Genomic DNA, 12,123 nt, shown 5'->3' on the forward strand with positions numbered 1-12,123 from the left:
CTAAACCATCCATTTAGGTAATATTTGTATCAGTGGATCACTCTTGCATCACAATTTTTCCTAGTTTACTCCTTGCAGTTGGTCAAAGCACTGGTGCTCTTTAACTGTTGCTCCCCTCTTCCTCCTATATACTTCAGTACTGATTGCAGTCCAGTACTTGGCTAATGAGAAGTTAATTTCTTTACACAATATGAAAGCCTTATAAAGATGCCTCTAATAATTTTTCCTTCCCAGAATTTAAAAGTATTCTAGAGGGAATAGAAGAGTATGAAATGTTGAAACAAGAAAAGAAAGTTGTGGTTGAACATAGTTGTTTGGATTGACCTACAGTACAAACATACACAGAACATACATAAATACATATTAAAAGACTAGTGTTGGGGGGATTCCCGGGTAGTCCAGTGGTTAGGATGCCGCACTTTCACTGCTGAGGGCCCAGGTTCAATCCCTGGTAGGGGAACTAAGATCCTGGAAGCCTTGAGGCAAAAAAACAAAACAAAACTACTGTTGGTAATACTATTCTAATATAAAGACTATTTTTTATACTAAAAAGTAATACATGTGCAAAAGGTCTAAACTTGTTTTTCTTGTTTTAAAGTTTTCACATCCAAGCTAAAATGGAGACAATGACTTAAAAGTGAAACTAAAAATAAAGTAAGATAAAACGTGAATATTTCTTTAATGCTTCTCTGGAAATAGTGAATCTAGGAAATGCAGATAAAATCTGAAAGCTGCAGCTTTCAAAAGAATTACCCCTCCCTTCATAAACTAATAGTATTATCAATATTTAACAACAGAAACTTAAGAATTATTCAATGGATATTAGGAAATATTAGGATATTTGTTGAATTGAATTAAGTAACTTTCACATTCAAACTGAATCTGGAAATGTGACATTAATTTAACCCAAAATTTTGAAACTGATTTCAAAAGAATCAGCAGGAATACAGGAACTCTGTTCAAAAAAATCTCCCTGATTGGATTGACATTTAGTGAAAAGAACTGGTTACATGTTCTTAGGGAAAGGGTTTTCAGTATAACAGTGCACGAAAGTAGTATATAGTACTATTATTTTTTCATGGCAACAAGGTTAGTAAAGCCCAGCCTAGAACTGGCCCTCCTTTCATGAGAGAGAAATAATACTTAGGTACAGAGGCAGGCAAACCAGTTGAGGTTTACCCTTTTCCCCTTAATGTGTTGAAATCAGTTTGTTTTAAGTTGGACAATTGCTCTTCTTATTGTTTACACTATTATTTGCTTAAAAATTCTCTTTTGTACAATAGACTTTGTATTCAGAGCCAAAAAATATTTATTGAGGCCTATAAGGAGGTATGCGGTATAATAAGCACTACCTTTTAATAAGTTACTTACACTTGTACCTATGCTCTTTCTATATAAAGAATATATAAAGGAGTATAAAAAAGATCTTTATTCTTTAATCCTTTTAAGAAAAACGCTGTTAAGCAGATAACAAAAAATAAATAAGGGAGAACAAATATAACAGACTATAAACTTCTATTTTCTTTTCTTTTTTTTTTTTTTTTTGCGGTATGCGGGCCTCTCACTGTTGTGGTCTCTCCCGTTGCGGAGCACAGGCTCCGGACGCTCAGGCTCACCAGCCATGGCTCACGGGCCCAGCCTCTTCGCGGCATGTGGGATCTTCCCGGACCGAGGCACGAACCCGTGTTCCCTGCATTGGCAGGCGGACTCTCAACCACTGCGCCACAAGGGAAGCCCAAACTTCTATTTTCTTACTAGAGGTTTTCTTGAAATAGACACATTTCTTCCATAATTTGAAAAATTATGGAAAAAAATAAATTCGCAGCATTACTCTGAGAGAATTCATACTTTACCTGAATACACGCTTATTTAACTAAGCCCCCTTTCTCCTATACTCTGTATCCCACACCTATACCTACCAAGTGAAGTTACAGCAGATGAAAAAAACAAAAATACAAATACCTAAGAATTTCCTCTTGTTTTGTAGAATATTTCCAACTCGTGTATTCCAACTATTTATAGTGTAATTTTTTTTAATGGATGGTAAAAAAAGACGTTAAATCTGTATTTATAGAGTTGGTATCTGGCAAATACACTGTATAAAGTTGAAACTGGATTTTTAAGCGATTCTAACAAAGAAAAGATTTTCATTTATTGAATATATAGAGTGGCTGAGCAGCAAGGCTGCTACTCAGAGACGACAAAGTCCTCATCCTCAGGATCTGAGTATTAGTGGATGAGATGTGGTACTACAATACAAAGCAGAAAGCACTAGAAAGGAAGTACAAATACTCTGTGCTTCAAATGCAAATAACTTCAGAATTGCCACTACCAAAATGATTTAAGGTTTTAGGGAAATATAACAGGGGGAAAAAACACCCTCTATTCCTTTGTCCTTCTGACTCCAAGAACTCGGGCCCTGTTGCTGAACACTGGTGGCTGCTTCTGAAGTGGCTGGATGGTCGGTGCAGGGCGGGCGGTCCCCTGAGGGCGTCACCCCTTTTGAGGCCTGTGGTGCAGAGACCACTACTCACAACGGCGGGGTTCATGGAGTTCTCACCCTGGCCAAACTCCCGATTACCTCTGACGAGCCCCGAAGATCAATGAGTAGCAGTCTAGGCCAGGTCCCCCCGCAGAAAGGCAGCGACGGCTGCAACATCAGCGGTTAAATTTTACAGCCTTTCATAAACCCGGTCTCGTGCACCTGTAGTAAAATTACCAGGGCTGAGGGATCCTAGATTGGGGAAAACGAAAGCGTGGACGGAGAAGGGAGGAAAATGAGGAGGGCACAGGGCAAGGGAAGGGGGCGGGTATACAGGCGAGCCCTTGGCGTTGCCATGGGAACGTATCCCTCCGCCAGTGATTCGCGTCTTAGCCTTTTCGGTTCCCTCCGCGCCGCTTCTCGGCTGTTTCCTCCCAGCTCCTTTGTGCCGCGCAGAACGTCGAGATGACGCATGCGCAAAGAAACCCAGCCGCCGCATATATAAGCGCGAACCCAGGCTTTTCCTCGTAGTGCCGCCGGGACCGTTGGCGAGTGTGTCTGCGTTGTAGGTTTTGTAGTAATCGATCTCTGGGCGCTGCGAGCTGAAAGAGCCGAGCTCGCAGGCCAGTCATCATGTCGCGTTACGGGCGGTACGGAGGAGGTAAGAGGATAGGGGCCAGTGAGGGACGTTGATGTGGGTGTAGTGAGTCTTTAGAGCCGTGAGGTTGGCGCGGCGGCTGAGAGACTGTTATTCCTCGTGCGTAATGGCGGCTTCGGCGTACACCATACGAAGCCGGAGACGGCAGGGGCGGGGTATCGAAGGAGGACAGGAGGTGGCTGGGGTAGGTCTGTGCCGGGGTTGATATCAATTCTTGGGCATTTTCGTCTCCCCGCCCAGCCCTCGATCCCTGTTTCGTTGTTGCCCTTCTTCGAGCCGCCCGCCCGTCCCCCACGCCCCCCCGCCCTCGGCTGCCATTTTGCGCACATTGACGACCATGGTGGCGCATTTCCTTGGCGCTTTCCCGCCACTTTGGCGGACAGATGTGGTCGCAGCCGTAAAAGGAGTGAATTTAGAACTGAACAAAACTGTGGCAGTTTCGAGCTGCGCGTTCTCGTCAGTCGGTCGAACTGCTGAGTGGGAATGGAGACATAACACGATATTTAGGTCTGGCGGCTGGTGTCTTTTTCTCTTGTAGCTCTTTCAAGCGCGATTTATGCTCTGGGGCGGGGGACCTGGAGTCGTGGGCGAGCCTGCGCCTGGGGCGGTTGCCGCGGACGATGAGAGCCGGCGCAGCCGCGCTCTCCCGGTCCAGCTTCCGCCGGGGCCAGCTCGCCACCGACGCCGCTGCTGCCGCCGGCCCGCGCGCGCTCCTAGCGCGCCTGGGCCTGCCGGGCCTCGGGGGCGGGGCCGGGACGGATCCCGCCCCACGCCTCGGTGTGTCCTACCACGCGGCTGTGCTTGTGTTTTTTGGAGGTTCTCCTCCACCACCACCCCCATTTGAACGTTAAGAACTTTGTTGTACGCTTAGCTTTTCAGAAATGTACGGACTTGTTGGTTTTAAGGCTAAAGTCAATCCTTGAGAGAGCGTTAAACATGCTTTGCAGTCTTAAGGATGGACTCTTTTAAGGCAAAGAATTCAAACTTAAGTCAGTTTTTTCATAACATACATTCTTCTATTTGCGTTTTTAAACAGAAACCAAGGTGTATGTTGGTAACCTGGGAACTGGTGCTGGCAAAGGAGAGTTAGAAAGGGCTTTCAGTTATTATGGTCCCTTAAGAACTGTGTGGATTGCCAGAAATCCTCCGGGATTTGCCTTTGTGGAATTTGAAGATCCTAGAGATGCAGAAGATGCAGTGCGAGGCCTGGATGGGAAGTAAGTAACATGTCTGTTATGAAACTTAAGTGTTTGTGAGAATATTCCTGTGCTAAGCTTGGATTCTGTTGTCTGGAGGAGATTTTAAATAGTCATTTTATGAAGACAAGAACTGGGGAGCAAAGGTGGAGTTTGAAAGGCTTCTAAAGGTATAGCTGAAGCTTGTGAGGGCAAAGAAAGAGTGGTTGGAAAGTTCTAAATATAGGAGTCACTTTTTTTTTTTTTTTTAAGCATTAGAATTTCGTTGTTTTTCTTTTATAGAGTGATTTGTGGTTCCCGAGTGAGAGTTGAACTATCAACAGGCATGCCTCGGAGATCTCGTTTTGATAGACCACCTGCCCGACGTCCCTTTGATCCCAATGATAGATGCTATGAGTGTGGCGAAAAGGGACATTATGCTTATGATTGTCACCGCTATAGCCGCCGAAGAAGAAGCAGGTATTTATTTTAATAAAGGAGTGGTTGGTGTACTGGTTAATCAAGTTAATTTTCTTATTAGCAAGGCAGAAACTAGTATTTTTCTATAAACTTGAATGTTAATTGTACAGGTGTATTTTACAGTTTTTGTTTAATTAAATGTTAATGTATTAATAATCAACCTGGTCAAAACCTTTCAGGTTTCTTCGTTTGAGTCAGTCGCCTTGATTCAGAATGTCACGAGCCTTATGATATCATGCTGAGGCGCCTTGCAAATCCGACAATTAAGATCCTCCTAGACCTTGAGGTGATCAGCATAAGAGGCCAGATCCCCTCGAGTCATCTACACCTAGCTTCACCTTATTCTTTAAAGGGCAGAAAATTTGAGACGGTGATCGCCGTAACAGTAAATTTGGCTTACAATTGGGGCCCCCTCCGGTTTAGAAAGAGGAACACCAGATTGACCACATTCCCAACTAGAAAAATCTTCTTGCGTCAATCAAGCCTCACCTGGCTCATTTGGCTGTCAGTTTGATCGTCGTTAGATTGAAGAAAACATCTAGATGCAGCGATCGGCTATAGATACTTCTAGATCGTCTAGATCTACTAGACCATGGGCCAAAGAGGGTCGACCTGCAAACTTGCAAGGTTTATTTTAAATACACCTTACAGTGTTTTATATTATGTAATTCTAAGATGTAATTGAGCTTTTAACAAATCTTTTTTTAGGTAGTTAAAAAAAAAAAAAGACAACTAATAGGCCCAGAGTTTATTTCCAAATGAGACACTAAGTTTAAATAGTTTTGAGATTTGATTTCAGCAGAGGCACACGAACTCTAAAAAGGAGTTGCCATCTAACATTTTGCTTTTTTCTGACTTGAAAAATAGGTCACGGTCTAGATCACATTCAAGATCCAGAGGTAGGCGATACTCTCGCTCTCGCAGCAGGAGCAGGGGAAGGAGGTGAGAGATGTTGCTTAATTCAAGTTTTAACAAGAGATAGAAAAAAATTTTAATTGGAAGTGGACTTAAACAACTTTGATTTAATTTTTAGGTCAAGATCAGCATCTCCTCGGCGATCAAGATCTGTGTCTCTTCGTAGATCAAGATCAGCTTCACTCAGACGATCTAGGTCTGGTTCTATAAAAGGATCGAGGTATTTCCAGTATGTAGCACCTTTTTTTCCCCTTATTTGTATTTGGATTGTCACGTCTTAATGACAGCAGTGGAGTATCTTAAGGACCTAATTGACATGGAATGCTTCAGGAAAACGTTGAATGTGTACACGTCCAGATGAAGAAAAGCCCAACTAAAGATTTTAAGGGCTGTTACAGAGGTGATAGAGGAGGGTCCAAAGCACAAATCCTCAAATCATTCCAGTGAACACTCTGGGTAAACATGTTCGAAATTTTTCTGGAGTCAGCTTATATCTGTTGTATAGGTAAATGATAATGGCACTAGAAGATGATAGTTGCCAGATACCTGGTAAGAAACCCTTTAGAACCAGGAGGAGATTTATTTAGAGTTAGAAGCAAGTTAAAACAAAGTTTCTCTTTGGAATGGTGGGGGTGAGTTTGAGACCATGGAAAGTTGGTTTAGGGTAACATACATATGGATGAACATGGTCTGTTTAACCAGATACTTGGGTTAGACACTGAAATTTAGAAAGTTAAAAATCCAATTAGGCACCTCCACGTTTTTTACTTCCTTTGTAGAGGACCTTAAAAGGTGATGGAAATGGATAAAATTCTAGATAATGAGTTGATAGTGCTACTCCTGTGTCAGTGGTAGGGAATGCTGCTGGGAATTACTGCTATTCCGTAATAGCACAGTCTTTATAAATTCGGGGATTCAAAAACCTGTGGTCCAATTGAGAAGTCTCTGGACTCTATAGATAAATGCATTTAACTTGGTTGCAGGACCTCAAGATGTGTATGTCGGCCTGATTTGGTTTGTGTGACAAATGGATGGCCCCTGAACCATGACAGTTTGTTGATGATCCAAGAACAAAGCCTTACCCAGTCATGGCTTTTACCACCACTGGTTTCAGGGGGTTGCTTTGATTCTTTTAAGATAAAATACCAGTTTTCTCAAACGAACACCATATATTTCTTTTGGATACTGTACACTGTTTAAGAATATACCTTTGTACAGGAACTGTGACAACCCAACTCATGATAGATAATTGAAAAGGTGGTTCTTTATTTGATAACAGAACTTACTGAAGGCAATTACTTGTCCAGTCTTGGACTGATACATGGCATCTTGCTCTGTTTTACCCACTTTATGCCTAGCCTACGTAATAAGGTACTCAGTAGGTGTTGAAGGAAATTACTCCTATGGACTAATCGGTATGATTGTATTTCTGTTTTTTATTAAGATCCCGGTCCAGGTCGAGATCAAGATCCAGGTCTCTTTCACGACCAAGAAGCAGGTAGGGTAAAAATCTCATTGATGCTCTTGTAGTTACATGGCGCCAATATCCAAAGTGTTTTTGAATTGCTGAAATTTCAAGTGTTAGCTGTAAGCTTAGGTGTTGAGTAGCAACACAATATCTTATTAATAAACCAAACTTCAGAATTTCATTTATACATGGCCTCTTCTGGCTGACTTCCTGGACAAGGGTGTGTCAAGCTACAGTGAAAAAGAAGTTGGTGAATTTGGGGTTATAGTAAGGCCTGTGTTAGAATTGATAGATGCATGGAGAAGCATTCTGAGTTCATTGTGCTTAAAGTAGAGTGTAAAAGATTATTTGTGATAAAATAAAGCAGGTCACTTATTTTATGAAGAACAGGTGTTATAAGATTAGCTTTTGTTAGTGAGAAATTGGTAGGTTCGTTTTCAGTTTAACTGCAGGACAGTTTAAGGTCAAGACAGTTTGGGGGTTCATTTCGTGGTATTGTGACTTAAGGGGTTGGATAGTACTTTTTCTTAATAGAATTTCTCATGTTTTGACAGCCGATCGAAGTCCAGATCTCCATCTCCAAAAAGAAGGTAAGCTAAATAATTTGTTGCCAGATCTTAACTGTCAAGTGTGGCCTCTGCAGAATTTGTTTGCTTATACTGCCTGCTTTCCGGGCTTTGAGCTCTGGAGAATTGGTGCTATATATTAAAATACTAGATGCAGAGTTTCTTAGGTGATCCAAAAAAAAAAAAATCCCCAAAATTCAAGTAGTTGTTCTCTTTAGCTAAATTTTGTAATATTAGTGAAGAAGCTATTAAGCCTTACATAATTTTTTAGACTACTGCTGTAGGAATTTACTACTTTTGGCCACTTTTGAATTTATTGAAACTTGAGTTTTGCCCTGACATATATGCAAGAAGAGTTTCAGTAGACACTAATTGGTTCCAAACCTAATGTTTTTCTTTTTAGTCGTTCCCCATCAGGAAGTCCGCGAAGAAGTGCAAGTCCTGAAAGAGTGGACTGAAGTTCTCGAGTTCACCTTTTAGGGAAAAGTTATTTTGTTTACATTATTATAAGGGATTTGTGATGTCTGTAAAGTGTAACTTAGGGAAGGGTAATTCAACCATCTAATCAAAACGGATCTGGACTATTACTCTGTAAATTCACAGCAGTAAGGTAATATAAATTTTTGTTGAATGTATTAACATCCTATGGTCTGAAAATGTGGGTTTTTATTTGGCACATTTAAAATAAAATGTTTCTAATTAGATTTTTGATTTGTGTTCAGTATTAACACTCCTCAATTTGGTAGGCTTCAGGAGTCAACCTTGATATTAACCATATTCATACAGACCTACATTCAAAGTTTAATGGTGTTATTTAAGTCTTGAACATCACTGAATAGTATATATACACTTGGAAGATTCCTTTCTACCCTTAGAGTTTTGGGTAAGATGGTAAGAACTCGAGTGAGTCCCCCTTAGCATGAATGCATCATGACAAGTCCCTAAATCTATTGGAGTTGGCGTTTTTAGATGTTATCAGGCTAATGATCTCTTGTCAGGCTGTAGGGACCACTGACTTGCTATAAAGTGAGCACAACAGGAACTGAGCAAGAGTAGCTGGACTTAATGCTGGAGAAACTGAATTTTCTGAAGCCTATTTAAGTATAGTAACTAATTGAGGTTTTCAGCCTATTAGATAGGATGGTGTCAAATTAGAGTTCTCCATTCTAGGAAGTTATACTCAATGTTCTTTTGTTTCTTTGTTTTCAAACATTAACCAATTTTATGCCAAAATTTTTGCATGTTAGAAGAATTGTCTGAATTTGGGACAAAACATCTTCATGTAAACCAGCTTTGCAAAATTTTCCAGCCCAGATATTCTCCTCTGTCTCTTCAAATGGATTGCCTTATTCTGAGCAGAGATCTGTTAATTCCCAAGTTAGGTTTTTCAGTTCACGAACACCAACATACTTTATCTTATTTTGCCAGGCTGGTGCAAAGCAATTAAAGATGTCAATCAGAAATGTTAAAAACTAAAGTAGTTTTGTAAATCCAACCTATATTTAGCAACACCTCATGTAGTTATTTTTTGGTAGCATCTGGTAAACTTTAGAATGCTAGAGCCAGTAGATTCTTTATTTGGACTTTAAATATCTTAAGTATCGTAGGGCAGTAAAAATTTTGAGTTTTCTGGGCAAGCTTCTGGTGCAAAGAAAATTTAGTGCTGGTAGCACAGCTGTCTGCCCTTGTTTCTTATGCTTTTAAACAAAGTTATTGGATAACTTTACGATTTGGGAATACTGATCTGCCTCAAATTTATTCACTGGTCTGAATGATCATTAGTATGTTGGAAGTTTGGATGTTCTGTTTTTGGAATTTTGACAACTGGCTGTGTTATATGGTTGGTATAAAGCTATGTGTGTAATCAGCAGGCTTATTTGTTGCACTTGGTCAGCTTTAATTGTTCTGTATTATATAAAGATAAGATTACTCAACAATAAATCTGCAGAGAATAAACAGTCCTGATATTCAATTTTTGGAAGTGGGAGTTCTGAGCCAAGAGTAGGAAACATCCTGTAGCTTTGGGATGGATTACTAGTAGCATCCTAGAGATTAGTGTGAAAGGGTAAAAATGATATGGAGGAGGGGTTAGGGGCAAAAATGATTTTAAGAAACAAGCACATAAAATTCTGTTTACCCTTATCGGAAAGAGAATACTGGGTGTATAGACCAACACCTTCTGTACCCTTGACTGCAACTCCGTACCCCTGTGTTTAGTATACATCTTAAAATGATACATATGTTTAGTGCACCTTTTTTTTGTTTAAAGGTTGGGACTGCTAAATTGATTGTGATTGACTTGGAAAGTGCTGGTCTAAACTCATTGCTTCTAAATTATTAACCTGGCATTGACTGGTAGCTAATTGAACACATCAGACGTTGATGCTTTGGGCAGTGAACCTTACCTTGGTTCTCTCTCCTAGGTATAGAGGTAGGTAAAGCATAACTCATGACTTCACTTTGGTAGTTATCCTTTGGGCTTTGAATTAAGCTAAGTATCAAGTTAAAGTGTGGTCCTACCATTTTACCATGTCCTCTCTCCTGAGGACAAAGAATAAAATTTGAGGGGGTCTTGAAATACCATCAATTTGTGACTTTGGGTTAAATGAATGGTAGTGTGGGACTGTGGTTTTTGTCTTTGTGTAGCCTATCTCAAAGTCTAAAGGAACACAGTGATTTCCAGGATATATTAAGCTTAAGTAGGAATTGAAAGCTCTGAAACTGACATGTTGGCAGTGAGTTATCAGTGAAGGACAGGAGCAAAGAACTCATTAGATCTGGCTCTGAGTGAGCAACAATTGCTTGGAGACCTTTGCCGGGGAGGGCTGTATGGTATAGCCTAAAAGATGTATGCATAATTTTATAGCTGGGAAGACATGAAGGCAAAGAATGTCAAAGTAGCAAGAAATACTCTGGCTGGTATTGGAGTGTTCGGAGGGTGGTGAGAGCTGGTGACAAGCCAAAGAAATGAGACAAAGGTGCCTAGGTTTAAGGTATGGTAGTATTAAAGCTGTTATATCCAGATCTAAAAGGTGGGGAAGAAAAGCACCTTTAGGCGGTTTCAAAGCCTGTTAATTTTTTTCACAACTTAATAGGTTTACGGATACCATTCTAGTAAAAAATGTCAAAGGACATTGTCACTTAATCCTCACAACAAATTAATACTGTTAAAAACCCCATCTCATACAAGAGGAAATGGGCTCAGGGAGATTGGTAACAATACTGTACTATTAACCAGCTAAAAAGGTAGGAAAAGTTTGATTCCTACTTAATGGTTTCAAAGCCCTACCTTTTTTAATAAAGCACCTTACTGCTCCCTTAAAACAAGACCACATTATGGAAAAGTCAGGAAGTAAAAGAACAAAATAACTCTTGGTCCTAGTTAATAAGCTGTTTTCTTTCCAGACTTAATGGGGGAAAGATGCTAGATAGAAGGGTAATTCTAGAGCACAGCCCTCAAGGCCACTTCTCAAACCTAATGCTTTTTACTTTTCCCACAGGCTGCTGGCCCAACCTATTTTCCATTTTTTTATTTGGTAATATACTCGATGTGTATACAGTAAGAAGGCTCCCAACCCCTGACTCTCAGCTGCCCAGTTACCTCCCCAAAGGCAACCATTGTTGTCAGTTATATAGCCTGAGTACACATAGATATTTTCTCTTTTTTTTTTTTAATTTTAATTTTTTTTTTTAGCCACATCGCATGGTTTGCGGGATATTAGTTCCCTGACCAGGGATTGAACCTGGACTCCAGCAGTGAAAGCTCCGAGTCCTAACCACTGGACCGCCAGGGAATTCCCATTTTCCTTTTTTCTTTTAACACAAAATACATACACCTTGTTTTTCTCACTTAATATCTTGGAGATCTTTCGTATAAGTAAAAATGGCACTTTTTTTAAAGTTGCATACTATTTAGTTGCTTGGATGGTGCATAATTTATGCATTAAACTTTTGTGCCCCTTCAATGTGCCAGGTACTACTAGCTTTGGAATATAGAAGTGAACAAAGTCTATCTTCATGGAGCTGGAGTTCTGGAGAGACAAAATGAACAAATATCAGGTGGGTAATAACTGATAGGGAGAATGATGAAACAAAGGATAGGGGACTGGTTGCTGTTATGTAAAGGGTGGTCTAAGGAGGCCTCTGATAGCAACAACATTGGGGCTAGAGAGAAAGTTACACCAGCTTCTGAGGGCACAGTTCATGCAAAGGCCCTAAAGTAGTCTGAGCTGTTGGAGGGTAAGGAAGCCAGTAGGAAGTGAACAGAGGGGAGAGTGGGAAGAGATGGCGTAGGAAGGGAGGGGATGTAGGATATAGATCACGTAGGACTTTGTGTCCTTTGGGAGGGACTCGCTGTTTTCCTTGGAGAGTTTTTGAGC

The 12,123-nt window shown here is 40.6% G+C and overlaps 1 protein-coding gene across 3 annotated transcripts; it reads left to right on the top strand.

Moving 5' to 3' along the window:
* Nucleotides 1-2,996: 2,996 nt before the first annotated feature.
* Nucleotides 2,997-8,448, top strand: SRSF7 (serine and arginine rich splicing factor 7). 3 transcript variants are annotated; one of them, XM_081253526.1, is made up of 8 exons: nucleotides 2,997-3,143; nucleotides 4,177-4,357; nucleotides 4,619-4,795; nucleotides 5,663-5,737; nucleotides 5,829-5,939; nucleotides 7,155-7,208; nucleotides 7,733-7,768; nucleotides 8,148-8,448. In XM_081253526.1, exons 1-8 carry the CDS (start codon nucleotides 3,116-3,118, stop codon nucleotides 8,200-8,202), a joined length of 717 nt encoding a protein of 238 aa, XP_081109652.1. In that variant the 5' UTR covers nucleotides 2,997-3,115; the 3' UTR covers nucleotides 8,203-8,448. The 3 variants fall into 3 exon arrangements, with proteins under 3 accessions (XP_081109652.1, XP_081109653.1, XP_081109654.1); XM_081253527.1 differs by having other exon boundaries at nucleotides 5,829-5,930; XM_081253528.1 differs by having other exon boundaries at nucleotides 5,829-5,906.
* Nucleotides 8,449-12,123: the final 3,675 nt, after the last annotated feature.

This window comes from Mesoplodon bidens (assembly GCF_964165515.1).
Source record: "Mesoplodon bidens genome assembly, chromosome: 14".
NCBI classification, from domain to species: Eukaryota; Metazoa; Chordata; class Mammalia; order Artiodactyla; family Ziphiidae; genus Mesoplodon; species Mesoplodon bidens.